Source organism: Myiozetetes cayanensis, unplaced genomic scaffold (genome assembly GCF_022539395.1).
Source record: "Myiozetetes cayanensis isolate MyiCay16 unplaced genomic scaffold, myiCay2020 scf6-25, whole genome shotgun sequence".
NCBI classification, from domain to species: domain Eukaryota; kingdom Metazoa; phylum Chordata; class Aves; order Passeriformes; family Tyrannidae; genus Myiozetetes; species Myiozetetes cayanensis.
Genome location: NW_026087853.1, coordinates 55638945 through 55654421, shown reverse-complemented (window position 1 = coordinate 55654421; position 15477 = coordinate 55638945). Strand labels below are relative to the sequence as shown.

At 41.5% G+C, this 15477-nt stretch overlaps 1 protein-coding gene across 2 annotated transcripts in view; it reads left to right on the top strand.

Moving 5' to 3' along the window:
- ANO1 (anoctamin 1) overlaps positions 1-13536 on the top strand; it is a 78589-nt gene extending 65053 nt beyond the window's left edge. For both annotated transcript variants that reach the window (XM_050335290.1, XM_050335291.1), the window contains 10 exons: positions 440-641; positions 1507-1618; positions 1768-1825; positions 1937-2037; positions 2637-2782; positions 3954-4106; positions 5661-5713; positions 7317-7501; positions 8653-8758; positions 9692-13536. In XM_050335290.1, the coding sequence (XP_050191247.1) occupies positions 440-641; positions 1507-1618; positions 1768-1825; positions 1937-2037; positions 2637-2782; positions 3954-4106; positions 5661-5713; positions 7317-7501; positions 8653-8758; positions 9692-9952 (1377 nt within the window). In that variant the 3' untranslated portion in view covers positions 9953-13536. The remainder of the gene's footprint in view (positions 1-439; positions 642-1506; positions 1619-1767; positions 1826-1936; positions 2038-2636; positions 2783-3953; positions 4107-5660; positions 5714-7316; positions 7502-8652; positions 8759-9691) is intronic.
- Positions 13537-15477: the final 1941 nt, after the last annotated feature.

Genomic DNA, 15477 nt, shown 5'->3' with positions numbered 1-15477 from the left:
ATATTGCTAAGCAAGATGCTGTTGGCTTCAGGCCTGAAAGCAAGCTCACCAATACTTTTAATAGGTATTGATATTTATATTAATTAGTAATAGATAATATTTTAGTATTTAGTGCTCAGTATTTAGCAATTAGTAATATATAATTTTTTTTAATACTACTAAGCAAGTAGTTCACATTTGGGTGCCTTTTAAAAAAAAAAACCTTTTGCCTGTGGCTGTGGCACCGTCATATCAATTTTTTCCAAGTGATTTTCAAGTCCCTCGCAAAGGAGGATCCTTTCTCGCAGCCCATCCAAGTGTTTGGGAGCCTGAATGCGGGATTGGCTGGAGCGGGGATGTGGCCCAGAGAGACCCCGTTTCTGAGGTCATTGCTGAGCCCCAAAGGGAGCGTTTTCAGCCGGGTGTCTCACCGGAGGGCCGGGCCGTTCTCCCCTGGCAGGTCGGGCTGACGTTCGCCATCGTGTTCGGAGTCATCATCTACAGGATCTCCACGGCCGCCGCCTTGGCCATCAGCTCCACGCCCTCGGGGCGCTCCAGCGTCCGCGTCACCGTCACCGCCACCGCCGTCATCATCAACCTGGTTGTCATCATCATCCTGGACGAGGTCTACGGCTGCATCGCCAGGTGGCTCACGCAGATCGGTGGGTTTAGGCCCTCGGCTGGTACTTTCTGGGACAGTTCCAAAAGGAGGGGGACCCAAATCACTGCCACCCATGGGTCGGCTGCGAAGCGGCGAGCGAATCCCAGGAAGTTCTAATGTGTGGCTAAAATTCTGACCAGCTACTCAGAAGCATTTATTGTCGGAGCTTTTCTTTCGGCAGTGGCAGAGCAGATCACTAACCCGGCAGGAATTCCTATGCCTAATCTCGAGCTTCGCTCTCCTCTGTCCCACAAGTAGCCCTTGTTTTCTGCCATTTTTTAATTGGCTTAAGGCACATGGAAAAGTGCAGAAAAAGGGTGCTAAAAAAGCAGTCTAGTAAAAAAACTTTTTTAGTAATTTCCAAAAAAGCTGTCGGTAATAAAAGGGTTCAGGAATATCTCAGGTAAGTTTTCATCCCTCTGCAAACGATTGTCCTGAAGGTCAGCCAGATGTGGAATGAAACTGGAATTACTGTTGTAGCGTGTCTGAATGGTGGGATCCTCAGCAGACTGACCACCAACCTCAACATAGATAGATAGATATATAACCTCAATAAATACATATATTTATATATTGAAAATATATATTTTTATGTTGAGAGAATATTAGAATATTATGTATATATAAACTATATATAATACTTATTTTATATGTATAAAAAGTATATATAGATTCACATATATACATATATATAATATATATATAAAAAGTATAGATACACATGTATACATATATATATATATAAGGCTATACATACACACCCCTTTGTTTTAAAAGATGTTTTCCAAAATCTGTTCATAAGATCTTGAAGCATTGCAGGTAGGATAATTCCTTAACGCCTTTTTTCTGTCTCACATTGGTTCCAGAGGTGCCCAAAACTGACAAGAACTTCGAAGAGAGGCTGATTTTCAAGGCTTTCCTCCTGAAATTTGTCAACGCCTACACCCCGATTTTCTACGTCGCCTTCTTCAAAGGCCGGTGAGTGATGCCAAGGGCTGCTCAGGGTTTCATCTTTTCAGCCCCAAACTTTGAGCGTTCCCACTCAAAGGCATGGATTGTGACATGAAATGCTCTAAGAATAAAATATTAGAAGTATAAAACATTTAACTCTAACCATTGTGCCCTAGGTTTGTCGGACGTCCAGGTGACTACGTCTACATTTTCCATTCTTTCCGGATGGAAGAGGTAATTGCATTCCCATCCTGTCTGTGAGTCCTGCTGGGTGGGAGCACCCTCTGCCCCTGCCAGGGGGATGCAGCAGGTTGTTCTGACTCTCCTTTCCCCTGTCCACCCCAGTGTGCTCCGGGCGGTTGCCTGATGGAGTTGTGCATCCAGCTCAGTATTATCATGCTGGGCAAGCAGCTGATTCAGAACAATCTGTTTGAGATTGGCATCCCGTAAGTAGAGACTTCTGTTCTTTTCCTTTTAGCAAGTGTTTTTTACAGTGCCTGCAGTTTGCACTGTGTGTCCTCCGCCCCTGGATGGGAAGGTGGTTCACGGGCTGCGTGAGAGGTTTTGCAGTAAGTCTGTGTTTGCAGAGCAGCAGGAGCTGAGGGGGCTTCAAAGCCAAGCTGAATGACCAGCAACCTGGTCTAGTGAAAAGTGTCCCTGCCTGTGGAACAAGATGAGCTTTAAGGTCCCTTCCAGCCCAAACCATTCTGGAATTCCATGCTTCTGTGACTGGGAGTAGCTGCATCCTTGCTACAATGCATCCAGCAATGCAGATGTCTTTGAAAAGTGCTGGGCAATCTATTGCTTTCCTACTGGTTAGCAAGAGGTGTCATGGTGAACAAGTGATTCAATTATTACCATATTTTAGTGCCTGATCTCTTTGATGTATACTTTTATAATATACACCTGAGATACTCATAGCATATCGTGGCTCTTGCACAGTTCTTATGAAAATAAGTACAGAGCTTGTCGTGCCTGTTAATGTGAATAACTGAGAAATGAGCAGAGAATGGGATTCTAACTGAATCATTTCCACTTCCCTCAGAAAAATGAAGAAATTCATCCGATACTTGAAATTAAAGCGTCGGCGTTCTTTGGACCATGAAGAGCACATGAAAAAAAAGCAGCGTTATGAAGTGGACTATAACCTGGAGCCTTTTGCTGGGCTCACCCCTGAATACATGGAAATGAGTGAGTGAGGTGGAAAGAAGGCATATTAAGCCATAATTATTCTGACTGATTGGGATGGAGGGCAGAGCTTTTTGAACTGTAGATTCGGTGGACATGAAGATAACTTTATTATTGACGTGTACGGTCTTGGATTGCAGCATGTTTCAGCCAACCCTGGCTGCTTGAGGGCTGAACTGTGCTCCCTGCTGTTCACAAGCCCTTACTTTAGCACGATATTGTGGATGTTTTCTTTCAAGCCATGTGACACGTCACTGCCAAGTTTCAAATGCAAATGATTACAAGTGGCATATACTTGAGATTGTGAGGAATATTTTATCACCAAGCTCCACCTTATATTGCAGATGACTTAATTAAGGTTTGATAATTTCCACACGAGAGTCTTTGGGTTTTTTTCTGAAGTCTGGTCTAAATCTGCTGAGAGAGAGATGTGTCTCTAGGCCAGGTTGTACTCAACAGATCACATTTAATTTATTTTTTTTTCAAGTAATGCATTATATTGAATGAGACAGATTAGAATATGTATTGACCTTGATGTTCAGAGTACTTGAAACAGATGGAAATCTAATGCTACAGACTAAGAGGTCATGCTGTCAGTTCCTAAAAATAAGAAAAGATGCAGTTACTGAGATCAGCATTTGGAAGTAACAGAGGAAGAGAAGGATGTGGCACTGGCAGTGCCAGGATGAACATGACATCAGTGCGATATCCTCAGCAAACAAAAAGCAGATACATCCCAGGTTGTAGGCAGCAAGTTATTCCCAGCAGAGGCAGAGAATCAGTCATGTCCTTTCCAAAGCTTCCAAGTGGGATCGGTGAAGGCTAAAAACCTGCCAGGTGGCAAATGGCAAGTGTAGGTAGAGCTAACACTGTTGCTGCCATAACTCCACTCCCTCAGGTCATTCCTGTGCCGGTCTTCCCCACGGAAAAATTGTTTTAGGAGCTTCCCCATCCTTGTGGTTACTTTTCCTTGCATTTTTTGCAAGGTGGCAACAGGACCTTCCATGCCTGAGTGGAACAGCTGTCATGCAAACTGTGCCTGACACAGAAAATGGGATTTAATCTCCCAGAACTTGTCACCTTGTCAGAATTCGGGGGATGGCACTGACGTGGTGATGGAAGCATTTGGTAAATACTACCCACAGCCACTGAAAGGGTTTCTTTTCATTTCCAGTTATCCAGTTTGGGTTTGTAACTTTGTTCGTTGCGTCCTTCCCTCTGGCACCTCTGTTTGCCTTATTGAACAACATCATTGAAATCCGTCTGGATGCCAAAAAGTTTGTGACTGAGCTGAGGAGACCGGTGGCAGTGAGAGCAAAGGATATAGGTAAGTGCTTATTGCTATTGCGTCCCTGTTTGTTTATTCCTGGATTGATGGCAGGATGTTATTGTGCTGAGTTAGTTTCAATAACAGGAAGATATTTATAGGAAAATTCAAAACATTAGACTGTGGCTTAACTGTGAACTGCCATAACTCTTCGAGGCTTTGCTTTTAAAATAGGAAGACCAGAGCTTTAAATTCAGATTAATATTTTATTAAGCAAGCATTATCACTTTTTAAATCAAAATGATCAATGCAGTGGCAAAATATCTCGCATGGCTCTGCACAGCAATGATCCTTCCCGGCAATGCAGTTTTCTTGTAGAGGCAAAAATTTCTGCATTTAATAAGTCTGGACTGGCCTCAGAAATACCCTTGGGATTGAGAGGAGACTCAGAAGGCTGTGAGTAAACGTGTCCCTACTCAGGAAGAACTTCAGAAGGGTGAAAGCTGCAGTGAATGTAGCTGGAACTGGGCTCTGCTGTACAGGGACAACAGACCAGTCACCCCTTACTGGGAGGCCTAACAGCTCCAGGTGTACGTATCAAGGAAGCTGTTTTTCCCAAATGTTGGTTACTTAGGACTAAAAAGGTCATTAAAATAAAAATAGAAATAAGATAATTGTCTGTATTACAGAGCTGGCCAACGAGAGCAGGAAAGTTCGTGGTCTGTTACTAAACTCAGGGTTCATTCTGCTGTTGTACAGGCAGAGCTTTTCCTTGGGCTCACCCTGTGGCCTGGGATCACCCTGGACTTGAAGAACACATCACGTTTTGCCCTGTCTTTGCTTTGGGGATGGGTTTTTTTTTTTTTTTTGTGGCTGCCTGATTTGATGCCGTGGGTTGCTGGTGGAGATGGTAGGGAGGGTGTTGTTGGTTTTTTGGCTGTGGTGGGGTTTTGATTTTTTTGTTGTTGTTTTTTTAATTTGTTTCTGAGAGGGTGTTAATTGCAATTCATTGCAATTCCATCACAGCCTTGTGGGTGAAAAAACCTCATTCCTTTCAGAGACATCCTAAAGGCAGACTGAGAGGGCCACAGACAAACCAGACGAGTTTTTTAGCACAGGGATTGTCAGGATCAGGAGAGGGATAACGTCCTACCTGCCTAAGGCAGTGGGTAGCCACAAACAGAGGTCTATCCCTGCTTCCATGGACACTGTCATACCTTTTTCTGAAGCTCTGTTCTCTGCCCAGGCTGGTTTGTGTGTGCTCTGCCAGAAAGCCAGGCTGTAGGAGTCTTCCAGGGACATCATCCTGTGTAAAGCCACCTACACCTGCCTTCTCTTCCAAGCATTCCTCTCTCACACACACTTGCCTTTCTCTTCCTCAAAGAAGCTTTTAGCTTAAAAAAAAAAAAAAAAAGTGCTCAGACATAGCTTTGGAAACCATAGCTTTGGCTCCCTTTGCTTACAAGTCATTAAATTAATTTCTTATAATTTGTTCCTTTTTTTTTATTTAAAATGTAACTCTAGTTCAGGTGCTCTTAGCACCGTTAACTAAAAATGTAATTTATGGAATTTTAAGGACTAGAACAGAACTTATATGTTTGCCTCTTCCCTCAGGAATCTGGTATAACATTCTCAGAGGCATTGGAAAGCTTGCTGTCATCATAAACGTAAGTAAATCAGCATGAACAAAACTTGAATTCAATAGGCTGGCTATTCCATTCTGCTCCATTAGTTTGATTTTAGCATAAATCCCTTAAATCAAGCGAAAGTGTGTGATGTAGAAAGTTTTGGGACTATCAGAGAATTAGTTGCAGTGTTTATTTTAAAGTTGTGATAGTAGTAGCAATAATGTGAAATAGTAGCTAGTCATTGCAGCTTCTCTCCAGAATGTTTTCATAAAACAGCTTTGCCCTTCAAACAAGCAGGACCACGGCTGCTTACTTTTGCTCTTTTGAAATACTTCCACTAAGATGATATATTTTTTAACTTCAGTGCTATTCTGGGTCTGGTATGGGACGAGAATCAGTTCATCTCCTCAGAGCACAGTGCCCCTCCATTGAGAACCTGCCCATTGCTCCCACTCAGAGAGTGTTGAGAACCCTGAAAATACTTTTTATTTCAACATCAGAATCCGCATCCCAGCCCCTAGAAAAATTCAGCACACCTTAATATATTAATGTATGTGCTTCTCTGGTACTCTGTAGGAATATAATCCCACAATGATCATCATCCTCCTTGCACCCCAGCTGGGGAAAGATGAAAACAAAAGCTGTTTGCGATGCAGCAAACCAGAGGCTGTGTAGGGCTCATGGCCACATGTCCATCAACTCACTTGGGGGTTTTTTTTTTACATTATCCAGACTGGAAATCCCTTCAGTTTGCCCCCAGGGGTCTGTTGGGCTGTGGCAAAACCATTCTTTTGGTTGTTTGGTCTGCTGCCTTAGTTCGTCTTTTTCTTTGGAAATAATTCCTCTATGTTTTTCTCTTTCCTTCTGTGTAGTCTCTTTGTCAGTGTTATTTTCCCTCTTTGATCAATGTACTGTTCCTCTTTACCATAAAATAAATAAAACATTTTGTACCGTGTTTGTTCCACATGTACATGAGATTTATGCCACTGAGAATGTTTCATAATAATGATAAATGAGGAAGGGTAAAGATATGGAGAACTCAGCCAAATTGGCTGTTGTGCGTTTTCTGTGCAATCTTTTTTGAAAGAACCATTTTAAATAACCAAACGAAATGCAATTTTTGTGACCTCAAAATTAAAACTGGGCTCCGTCTGCTCATCCTTTTATCTTGATGGAGTCAAAAACCACACACAATTAATGGCCCTTTTGCAATGCAATGAGAACTTGAAGAGTCGATTCGCTGTCAGTTCTTTGCAGAACAGGAAAAGCGCTTGGAAATCAATCAGTTGGACCTTGTGGCAATGCACCAGGGACAAGCTGCGACTGGGGCAAGGAGAAGGACTACTGTGTTAATTCTCCTCTGGTGCTGGGGGTGCAGCTGCTCCATTCTCTGCGGGGCTCAGATCACCCAGGGATATCTCAGTTGGCGTGGAATTACTCCATCTGATATGCTGCAACCCAGAAGAGCAGAGCAGCAAATATCACCATATCATAGTAAATATCAGCAGTGAATGCCCCATTTTTAGGGCCCTGTAGGCTGCAGTGTCCCCTAAGTTGCATGAGTTGTTTGGGCAATTAATGAGGGTATTGTTAATGAAGCAGTGCCTGGATATTGCGCTCACTCTTTACTCTTGTGGCTTAGGCATTTGTGATCTCATTCACATCCGACTTCATTCCACGCCTCGTGTACCTGTACATGTACAGTGAGAATGGCACCATGCATGGCTTCGTCAACCATACACTATCCTCTTTTAATGTCAGCGATTTCCAAGCAGGAACAGCTCCCAACGACCCCCTGGATCTTGGCTACGAGGTCCAGATATGCAGGTACTCCCTTGAATGATAACTGATGAGAAGCGTTTTCGCAGCCGGCTGGGAACGGGGCAGATTTTTACGCCCCTTGCATTTTCAGTTCCTTTTTAGCACCTTGGTGGCTTTTATATCCCTTGTCTTGAACATCTTGGCTTACGTATTAAGCAGTCACAAAGCCTGAATATGAATTACTGCTTCTCTTCTGGGAAATGGACATTAGCATTAGTTAAATTCACTGTTTGTCCATGCAAAGAGGACAAGGAGGAAAGAGACGTTCCAGGGGAGTAAAAAAAAAAAAAGATGACTTTCACATATAGTGAAAACTTAAAGAAACTGATCAGGGGAAAAAACCTCACCTTTATAAACATAATATTTTATATTTATATAGAAGAATGTTTATATTTTTGTATTTATATATATATCACATTTATATTTATATTCTTTATATATTTGACAGTGCAAGTTAATTGGTTGCAATGACCTTTAAACAGAAAAAAAATCACTCCAAGAAGAAAGGGAAAAAAAAAACCACACCAACCAAAATTGCATAAGTATTACCTTTGCTTGCTTTTACTTTCTCCTGGTTCCCTTCTGGTGCTCTCTGGGCACAGGATGAATTAGGCTGGCAAACAGGTTTTAGCACAGAACTGACTGAACAGCAGTGTCAGTGTCACGGTCTAAAAGCAAAATGCCAAGTTTATTTGCTTTCTAATCCCAGCCACTTTATTCTTGCCACTCCATCCGTTCTTTGGTATTTCAAGGACTTTTAAATCATTTGAAAGTATGGGGCCCTAATTCCATCAAAATATTGACAGGATGCTGTGGTTTTAAACTGGTTTTTACTGAGATCAGTATTTTTGCCTTTAAAATCAGTTTGAAAAATAGATGTTGTCCTTTTACCTACGTTAAAACAAAATAAATCATCTGAGCTGTGTATTTTACTCCATCTTATGAAAAATTTATATTATTTGTACTAATCAGGGGGTATTAAGATGGAAGACCTTTAAATTGGAGTAAAGCTTGAAGGTTACTTGAGACATCATGCTGTAATAGTGAACTTTCTTTTAGACAGTTCCACTTATTGTTTGAGTATTTGGTATTAATTATTAATCCCAGTGCTAAAATTTCTGAATGACATCACCAATTTACCGAGTCTTGTTTTGCAGATACAAAGATTATCGAGAACCCCCCTGGTCTGAAAACAAATATGACATTTCAAAGGATTTCTGGGCTGTCCTAGCAGCAAGATTAGCCTTTGTGATAGTTTTCCAGGTAGGTTGCGCTGCAGACCCTTGGGAATAAGTTATTAGGCCAAAGAAACATCTTCATTCACAGTTGTTTCATGGAAAAGGAAAAGAAATTTGCCCATCCTCATCACCCTCTTCGTACCACCAACCCAGGTACAGGTATATCCTCAGTGCAAAAATGCATCCCCAGGGATTCTCTGAACTGGTTTGATGCAGAAGAAATTAATGACCTTAGAGAGCAGCAAAGCACAAGGCTGATACTAATTAAGTACCACCAATTTCTCCCATAGGACATCAACAATTTTAATGCAAAATCATTTTTAGAGCTAGCCAAGAAATGAAATTTCCAAATTTTTCCCAGTTACAGTTTATGTTGCACCTGAACAAGAAGGCAAAATCTTGTCATTTGTCCTTAAATGGCATTATTCAGTCACAACAGTGGCACTGGTTATTGTGACACAAGTGTTTTAAGTTTGCCTTATCTGAAAAACTTGTTTAAAAAATTTATTGGGGTTTTTTTGGATAAATTATGTATCTTTTTGTGAAGGACCTCCCTCTCCTTGAATTAAGGTTTTTAAATCAGAAACATTTAACTGGAGTGTATTTTACAAGCTGTCACCACTTTTTACCTCTTACATTTGCTTCTGCCTTCCTACTGCAAAACTCCTGAGCTGTTTATCACTGCCAGTATTTCCTTTGGAATTCTCAGTGGCTGTGACAGTATTCGTACATAAATCACAGAGATCTGAGCCTGAGGTATTTTTTTTTCAACTCTAGCACGAGCAAGCAGTTGAGGTGAATTTGGTTCAGCACCAGCCTTGTGACATGCAGTTGATCCCAACTCAAATATTGTCCTTTCTTCATCCTTCCTCCCTGAGTACACCAAAACCAGCCCCCTTTCCCCACAGCCATCCTTTCATTTGACCTTGCTGACATTTTCTCACAACTTCATTTCCAGAACCTGGTCATGTTTATGAGTGACTTTGTGGACTGGATTATCCCAGACATTCCCAAGGACATTAGTCAGCAGATCCACAAAGAGAAGGTTCTCATGGTGGAGGTCTTCATGAGGGAAGAGCAAGGGAAGCTGCACATGCTCGACACCTGGAAAGACACGGACAAGAGAAAAGGTGAAAACTGTAACAATCACAGCCCCAGACTCTCCAGGAGCCACAGTGGCAGCTTGTCCTCCTGCCATTCCTATCCTCTGGATGTGTAGAAGAGGAGGGAGCTGAGTATGTCGGGGCATTCCACAAGCCACAGAGGGCAGGACTCGAGTAATGGACAACCTGGTGCATGTTGAAGGATGTGCTGCCATTTCACTCCCATCTTTGTGAGAAATGCCCTTCTTGCAGACATGGAGGACCACGTTCTATTTCTGGTAATGTTCTTTTTCTTTTGCACAAGCAGTAAATGCAGGGAATTTTTATATTTCATCATTAGATACCACTCTTGTTGTTGGCGTGCATTAATAAATGCAGGTACTTAGTACATCTTGCTAGAGATACTCTCTGAGAATTTGACCTTAGCCTATTGATTAACTAGTGAAGTAAATTTTAAATAATAATAGCAAGTTAAGATATTTTTGGAAACCCAGGTTTGAAGGTCCATGGGGTAACCAGATAAATTACACACAAAATCAGCTCTAGAGTGGAGAGAACCCACGTAAAGCCTCCCAGACTGACTTGCTTTCCAAGACTGGGTTTAGCTCTGTGTCTGAAACAAGCAGAGCTTTAGTGTCACACCAAGTGTTTGGGGCACTTGTGGCAACTCGCTGTGTATCCAAGACCTCCAGAACCATCAGGAAAGGGAATCTGGAAAGTCCTTTTTCACCACTGAGCGACTGCTGTGGATGGAGCTACCCCGGTGCCCCAGGCTGCAGTTCCCAGCAGCTCCTCCCTCATGGCCAGGCAGCAGCAGCAGCAGCACAATTTTGGGATCCTCCCAGCAGGGAGATGCTCACAGAGCATTTTGTGAAATGCCCTGAACTAACAGAGCACACGTGGAGCTCCAGTGACTCGCACTGCCCTGCCCAGTACTCGGACACTGTTGTTGCTGAGGAAATCCCCTTTTCCCTGTTGTTTTAGCACATCCCTTTCCCAGCCAGGTTTCCCCCTGTAGCCCTGTGTCCTCTGCAGGAGAAGGGAGTCTACACCCCAGTTTCTCCCACAGTTTTTTGTGCTGTTGAGTGGCATTTCCCAGAGGCTGTGCCAGAGGAGTGAACCCAAAATGTGTACCGCTCACTGTCTTCAGTGGAAGTTTTGCCTGCACTGGGGCTACAGGACCAGACCTTCAGTTAGTTACAGGACTCTTCTTTTGTCTTAAAATAGTCTATCTTTTGTACAAGGAGCTTCCTTAAAGTATAAGTGTAAAATCCTTACTTACCATGCCTAGTTAAACCCCATCAGTACAACTCCTTTTAAGCATAATACATTTTAGTTTTGCTTTGTCAATTGATAAACTGCACTTCCAAATAATATTGGTGCAATTAACCTGATTTCTTTTATTGCTTTGTCTCGTCCATGGCACTTGCATTGCAAATATAAAACTGAAAAAGAAAATAAAAAGGAAGGATTTCTTTAGAGTCTAACTACTGTATGGTTTGTTAAAAAACCAAACGTTGAAAGACTGTTTTCAAGAGAAGTTGGTTATTTCTTTTTTCCTTTTCTTTTTTCTTTGCCAAACTAATTTAAAGATTAATGCTAGAACTTTAAAAAAAAATTGCCATATTTAGCTTTTGATATATTTATTTGTTTTAAAGTATGTGATAAACTTGATATTTTTCTGTAGTCTGTCCAAAGAAGGTATCAGAAGAGAAATTATGTGGAAGAAAGAAAATGGTATTAACCAAATATTCTTGAAGCTTATTTAAAATATTGATCCAACCAAAGATTTTTATTAATAAAGGGCTTATATTTTGTTAACTCTTGTTTCTGTTGTATTTTGACTTGCAGGAATGTCACTATTTTTAAAATTTGTAACTTATGGTAGTTTGTTGCTGGAGGGCCAAATCCTGCCTGATTTATTCCCACGTAAGTGTTATTCCTAGTAGTGAGTGTTTACCAGATCAGGCCCACTGACTGCAAAAGGACTGTGAGTGGGAATAATTCAAGTAGAATTCTGTCCACACATCTTGTTGAAAACATGTTCTTCCTCTCATTCCTCGGTAGCCCAAAAGATCCAGAAGAAAGACAAACCTGAACTACCTGTTCTAAAGAGAAATCTTAGGGAACGTCCTTGAAGGGGGTTTTAATCTGTAAATACTCACCTGAAAGTATTCCCAACTTAATACTGACATTCCTGTAAATGGTAGAACTATATCCTGAACACATACTTAGCAGAGTTTTTCATAATTTGCTGAAATCATTAAATAGTTGCTTATACTTTCTTTTGTACAGTAAATTGTTTGAAATGGAATTTTGTATATAAAAATCTGTATTACTACTTAGATATCTATAAAATCCTTTCATGGAATCATTTTTTTAAGAAAAGCAAATATATACTAAATCTGTTTTATTTTGGTTTCAGTTTTGTTTTGTTGGGTTTTTTTTTTCCCCTTTTTCTTTTTCTTTGAACACTTATTTGAAAATAAACTTAAATATGCAAGAGTTTCTCCTGTGGGACAGGTTCTGTTCCCAGCTCTCCTTGTGCTCTGAGTGTCCCGACATCTTCCTAACAAAGCCCAAGGTACATCTGGGGTTTTGAGCTGCTTTGAAAGACCCACATGGAGATAAGTGAATCCCCCCTGAAATCCTTCTGTCTCCAAGAGCACAGGGGGAGTTTTTGGTTGCACTGCAGACACTAAATATTAAGTGATGGCTCTTAGCCTGGGAGCTTTCATTTTCTTCTGATTTAATCCTTGGCATTTAGCAGAGTGTAACGTGTAGGAGCTTTCACTAAGACATTTGAAATGGGCTCCTAACGAGGAAGAATGCTAATTGCTTTGTTCTTTTAATTTGAAAAGTGGATTAATTGCTAAGAAAGGAATGGTAAAACCCAAGGAGTGAAGCTCAGGGATTCCTTTGACTCAACAGTGAAGGGAAGCAGAGTGGAGATCACGTTTTTGCTGCCTTGAGGGACCTTCACAGGCAAAGCTGGGCTCAGAACTTGATTTGCTGATTGAATTTTTTTCATCTTCTCCCATTTAACAGTTCTGTGAGAGGGCAAAGCATGAGGCTTCATACCAATCCTCCTTTCCTAGCCAGAAAATATGAACAGTCTTAACTCATGACGTTTAGTTAGAAGGTGGGAATTTTGTTCTGAGAAAATGAACACCAGAAGCCCAGTTGGTAACTGTTTGGGTTTGTCAATTCTTAAGGACAAAATAGTAAATAGATAGACCTTACAATAGTTAGATACAAGATAATGCCTTTCAAAACCAGGCTTGCACTGTGGTTGTGCTGCTTTTCCAGAAGGTTTTCTCGTGTTTGGGATGCAAGTGGAAACAAGTTTGGGTTTTAGCAATAGCAAATTCGAGGCAGGATTATGCTAATAAGGATTCACTGGAAGAGGGGAGGGGGGAAAAACAACCTTAAAACAGAGAAGCAGGGATCTGGAAGTGACCAAGGGATACCTGAACATGCCTCAGTGTGACTCCCATGAACTCTTCGGGACAGGTTGGATGAAAGATAGCAAAACAAATATTTTTATTTGTAAAAATACAGCTGAATTCTGTATTGACATGACAGTATCTCCACAACGTGCATTCCACCTGTTCTCGGCCTGCTTCTGCCCCAAAACTGTAAGTACAAAACCCCATTTCCCAGCCCCGCTTTGATCAAAAAGGGAAGAAAAAAAAAAGAATCCCAAACCCAAAGTATTAATGTATTAAAGAGGAAAGTCATTATACCAGTTTGCTCGGTCCAAGAGAGGAAATGCAGACAATAGGGAAGATTGCTGCTGGAAATGGCTCTGTAGATCATTTCTGAACCATTGCTAAATCACAGTTTGCTTTCTGCCATCCAAAGTTTGTAGCAAAGACACAATGTCAGTGCATCCGACGAGGAAATCATACCCACCCTATTGTGTTGCCAGTGGGAATCTAAATCTTCTGGATTTCCATGTCATTGTGTTTCTAAGATACTGTCTTGCAAATATTTTGCAGTCTTAAATAGCTTAAGGATGAATAAGTCTCACGTCAAGACACAGACACATTTCTATTTTTAAACCCTCCATGCTCTGTGGTCCTGAGCTGTTAATGATACTTTTGGCTGTGGTGATTTCCAATAAGCAATAATAATTTACTTTTCATCCTGATACCTCAGGAGTCTGACTTCTCCTGAAGTTCCAGAGGTCACTTGAGTGCATTTATATTTTCCTATGAAGTTTTCAGAGTAAACAACTTTTATTCCTCTTACCACTGAAGAAACCCCGTCTTAAAATTTATATGAATTCCATTCAAACTCTGGTTCAATTCTTTTGCACATTTGAGCACTATTTATTCCATGACCAAACACAATATGCCATTTTTAGTCCAGCAGAGAAAAACCGAAGTTCTTTTTTTAACCTTCTTTTTTTAGCCCAACAGGCCTTTTGGAAGGAGAAACTATTAATGGGCTTCTTTTGAATTTTAACCCCCATCCTTCATTTGTAATGCCATTCACGCCACCTGATTCCAGGCCACCTGAAGCCAAAGGAAGTAATTCCATTGATTCCCTGTGAGTGCAGCATACTTTGCATGAGGCTAAGAGTTGCTTATTGAATGATTAGTTCCAGTTTAAAAACTCATGACAGTTATTGCAGGTTTCTTTTACAACCCACAGTGCCAGCTAAAGCCAAAATACGTCGATGCAGACGCGTTGTAAGAGCAGCAAAGAGCTGGGTGCCCCGTTGTTCTCATTTCCACCAGGTAAAGGGCTTGGAAAATCCAGTCATGGGAACTTGGTTACAACTTGGTTTTAAAGACTTTGAGGTCATAGCTTTCACCTTGCTCAGTACCACCTCTGTGAGAAAATTCAGGCCAAAATGGGAAAGGTAATCCATTGGGATGCTCATGAGAAAAAAGAGACAAGATGTTTAGCAGAGTGTTTGTTCTAAAGAAACTTAAAAGTGTAACAAAGCCCATTTTTCAGGGCAAGAGGCAGGTAGTTAAGCAACCTGTCTTGGAGCAGAAGAAAAGGTTATTCCTTATTTTTACTTCTAAATGAAGACTGGTCGTCTTCTCTAGCTGGAATATGAGATGGAGGCTGGGGGAAAGGTGCAAATAGGGAAGAGAAGAAGAACAGGCTTTTGGCTGATGCTCTCACACCCGAGCTAGCTGACAGATCAGCCACAGAAGTTTTTTCTGGGAAGAGAATGGCTTCCTAAGGCAAGGACATCTTGTAGGTGGGTTATCAGGCAGCCTCTGCCAGTGTTCCTGCACTGTTCCTGCCATCTCATCTTGCCAAGTTACACAACCCTGTCGGTCCTGTGTTGAGATGAAGGCTGGAAGGCTTTGATCCTTTGGAAAGAATGGGATGAAAACAGAGTAGGAAGGAGACAATATCTCCAGGATCAGTGAGAGTGTGGCGACTGTGCCTTCTCCACTGCATTGCAAATAACACCACGATCCTTGGCAATCAAAGATAAACAGTTCCTCTCAGAACACACACTTGTTTTTAACACTGAGCAGATCAAGCTGTAAAATCTCACCCAGGTTCCAGAACTGAAGTTGTGTCCTGGTGGGTACAAGCCCTTTGGCTCAGCAGCAGGTAAGTTCTCAAGCCCCAGAGGGGATGTGCAGGTGAGTGGCTGCTCTGCCTGCTC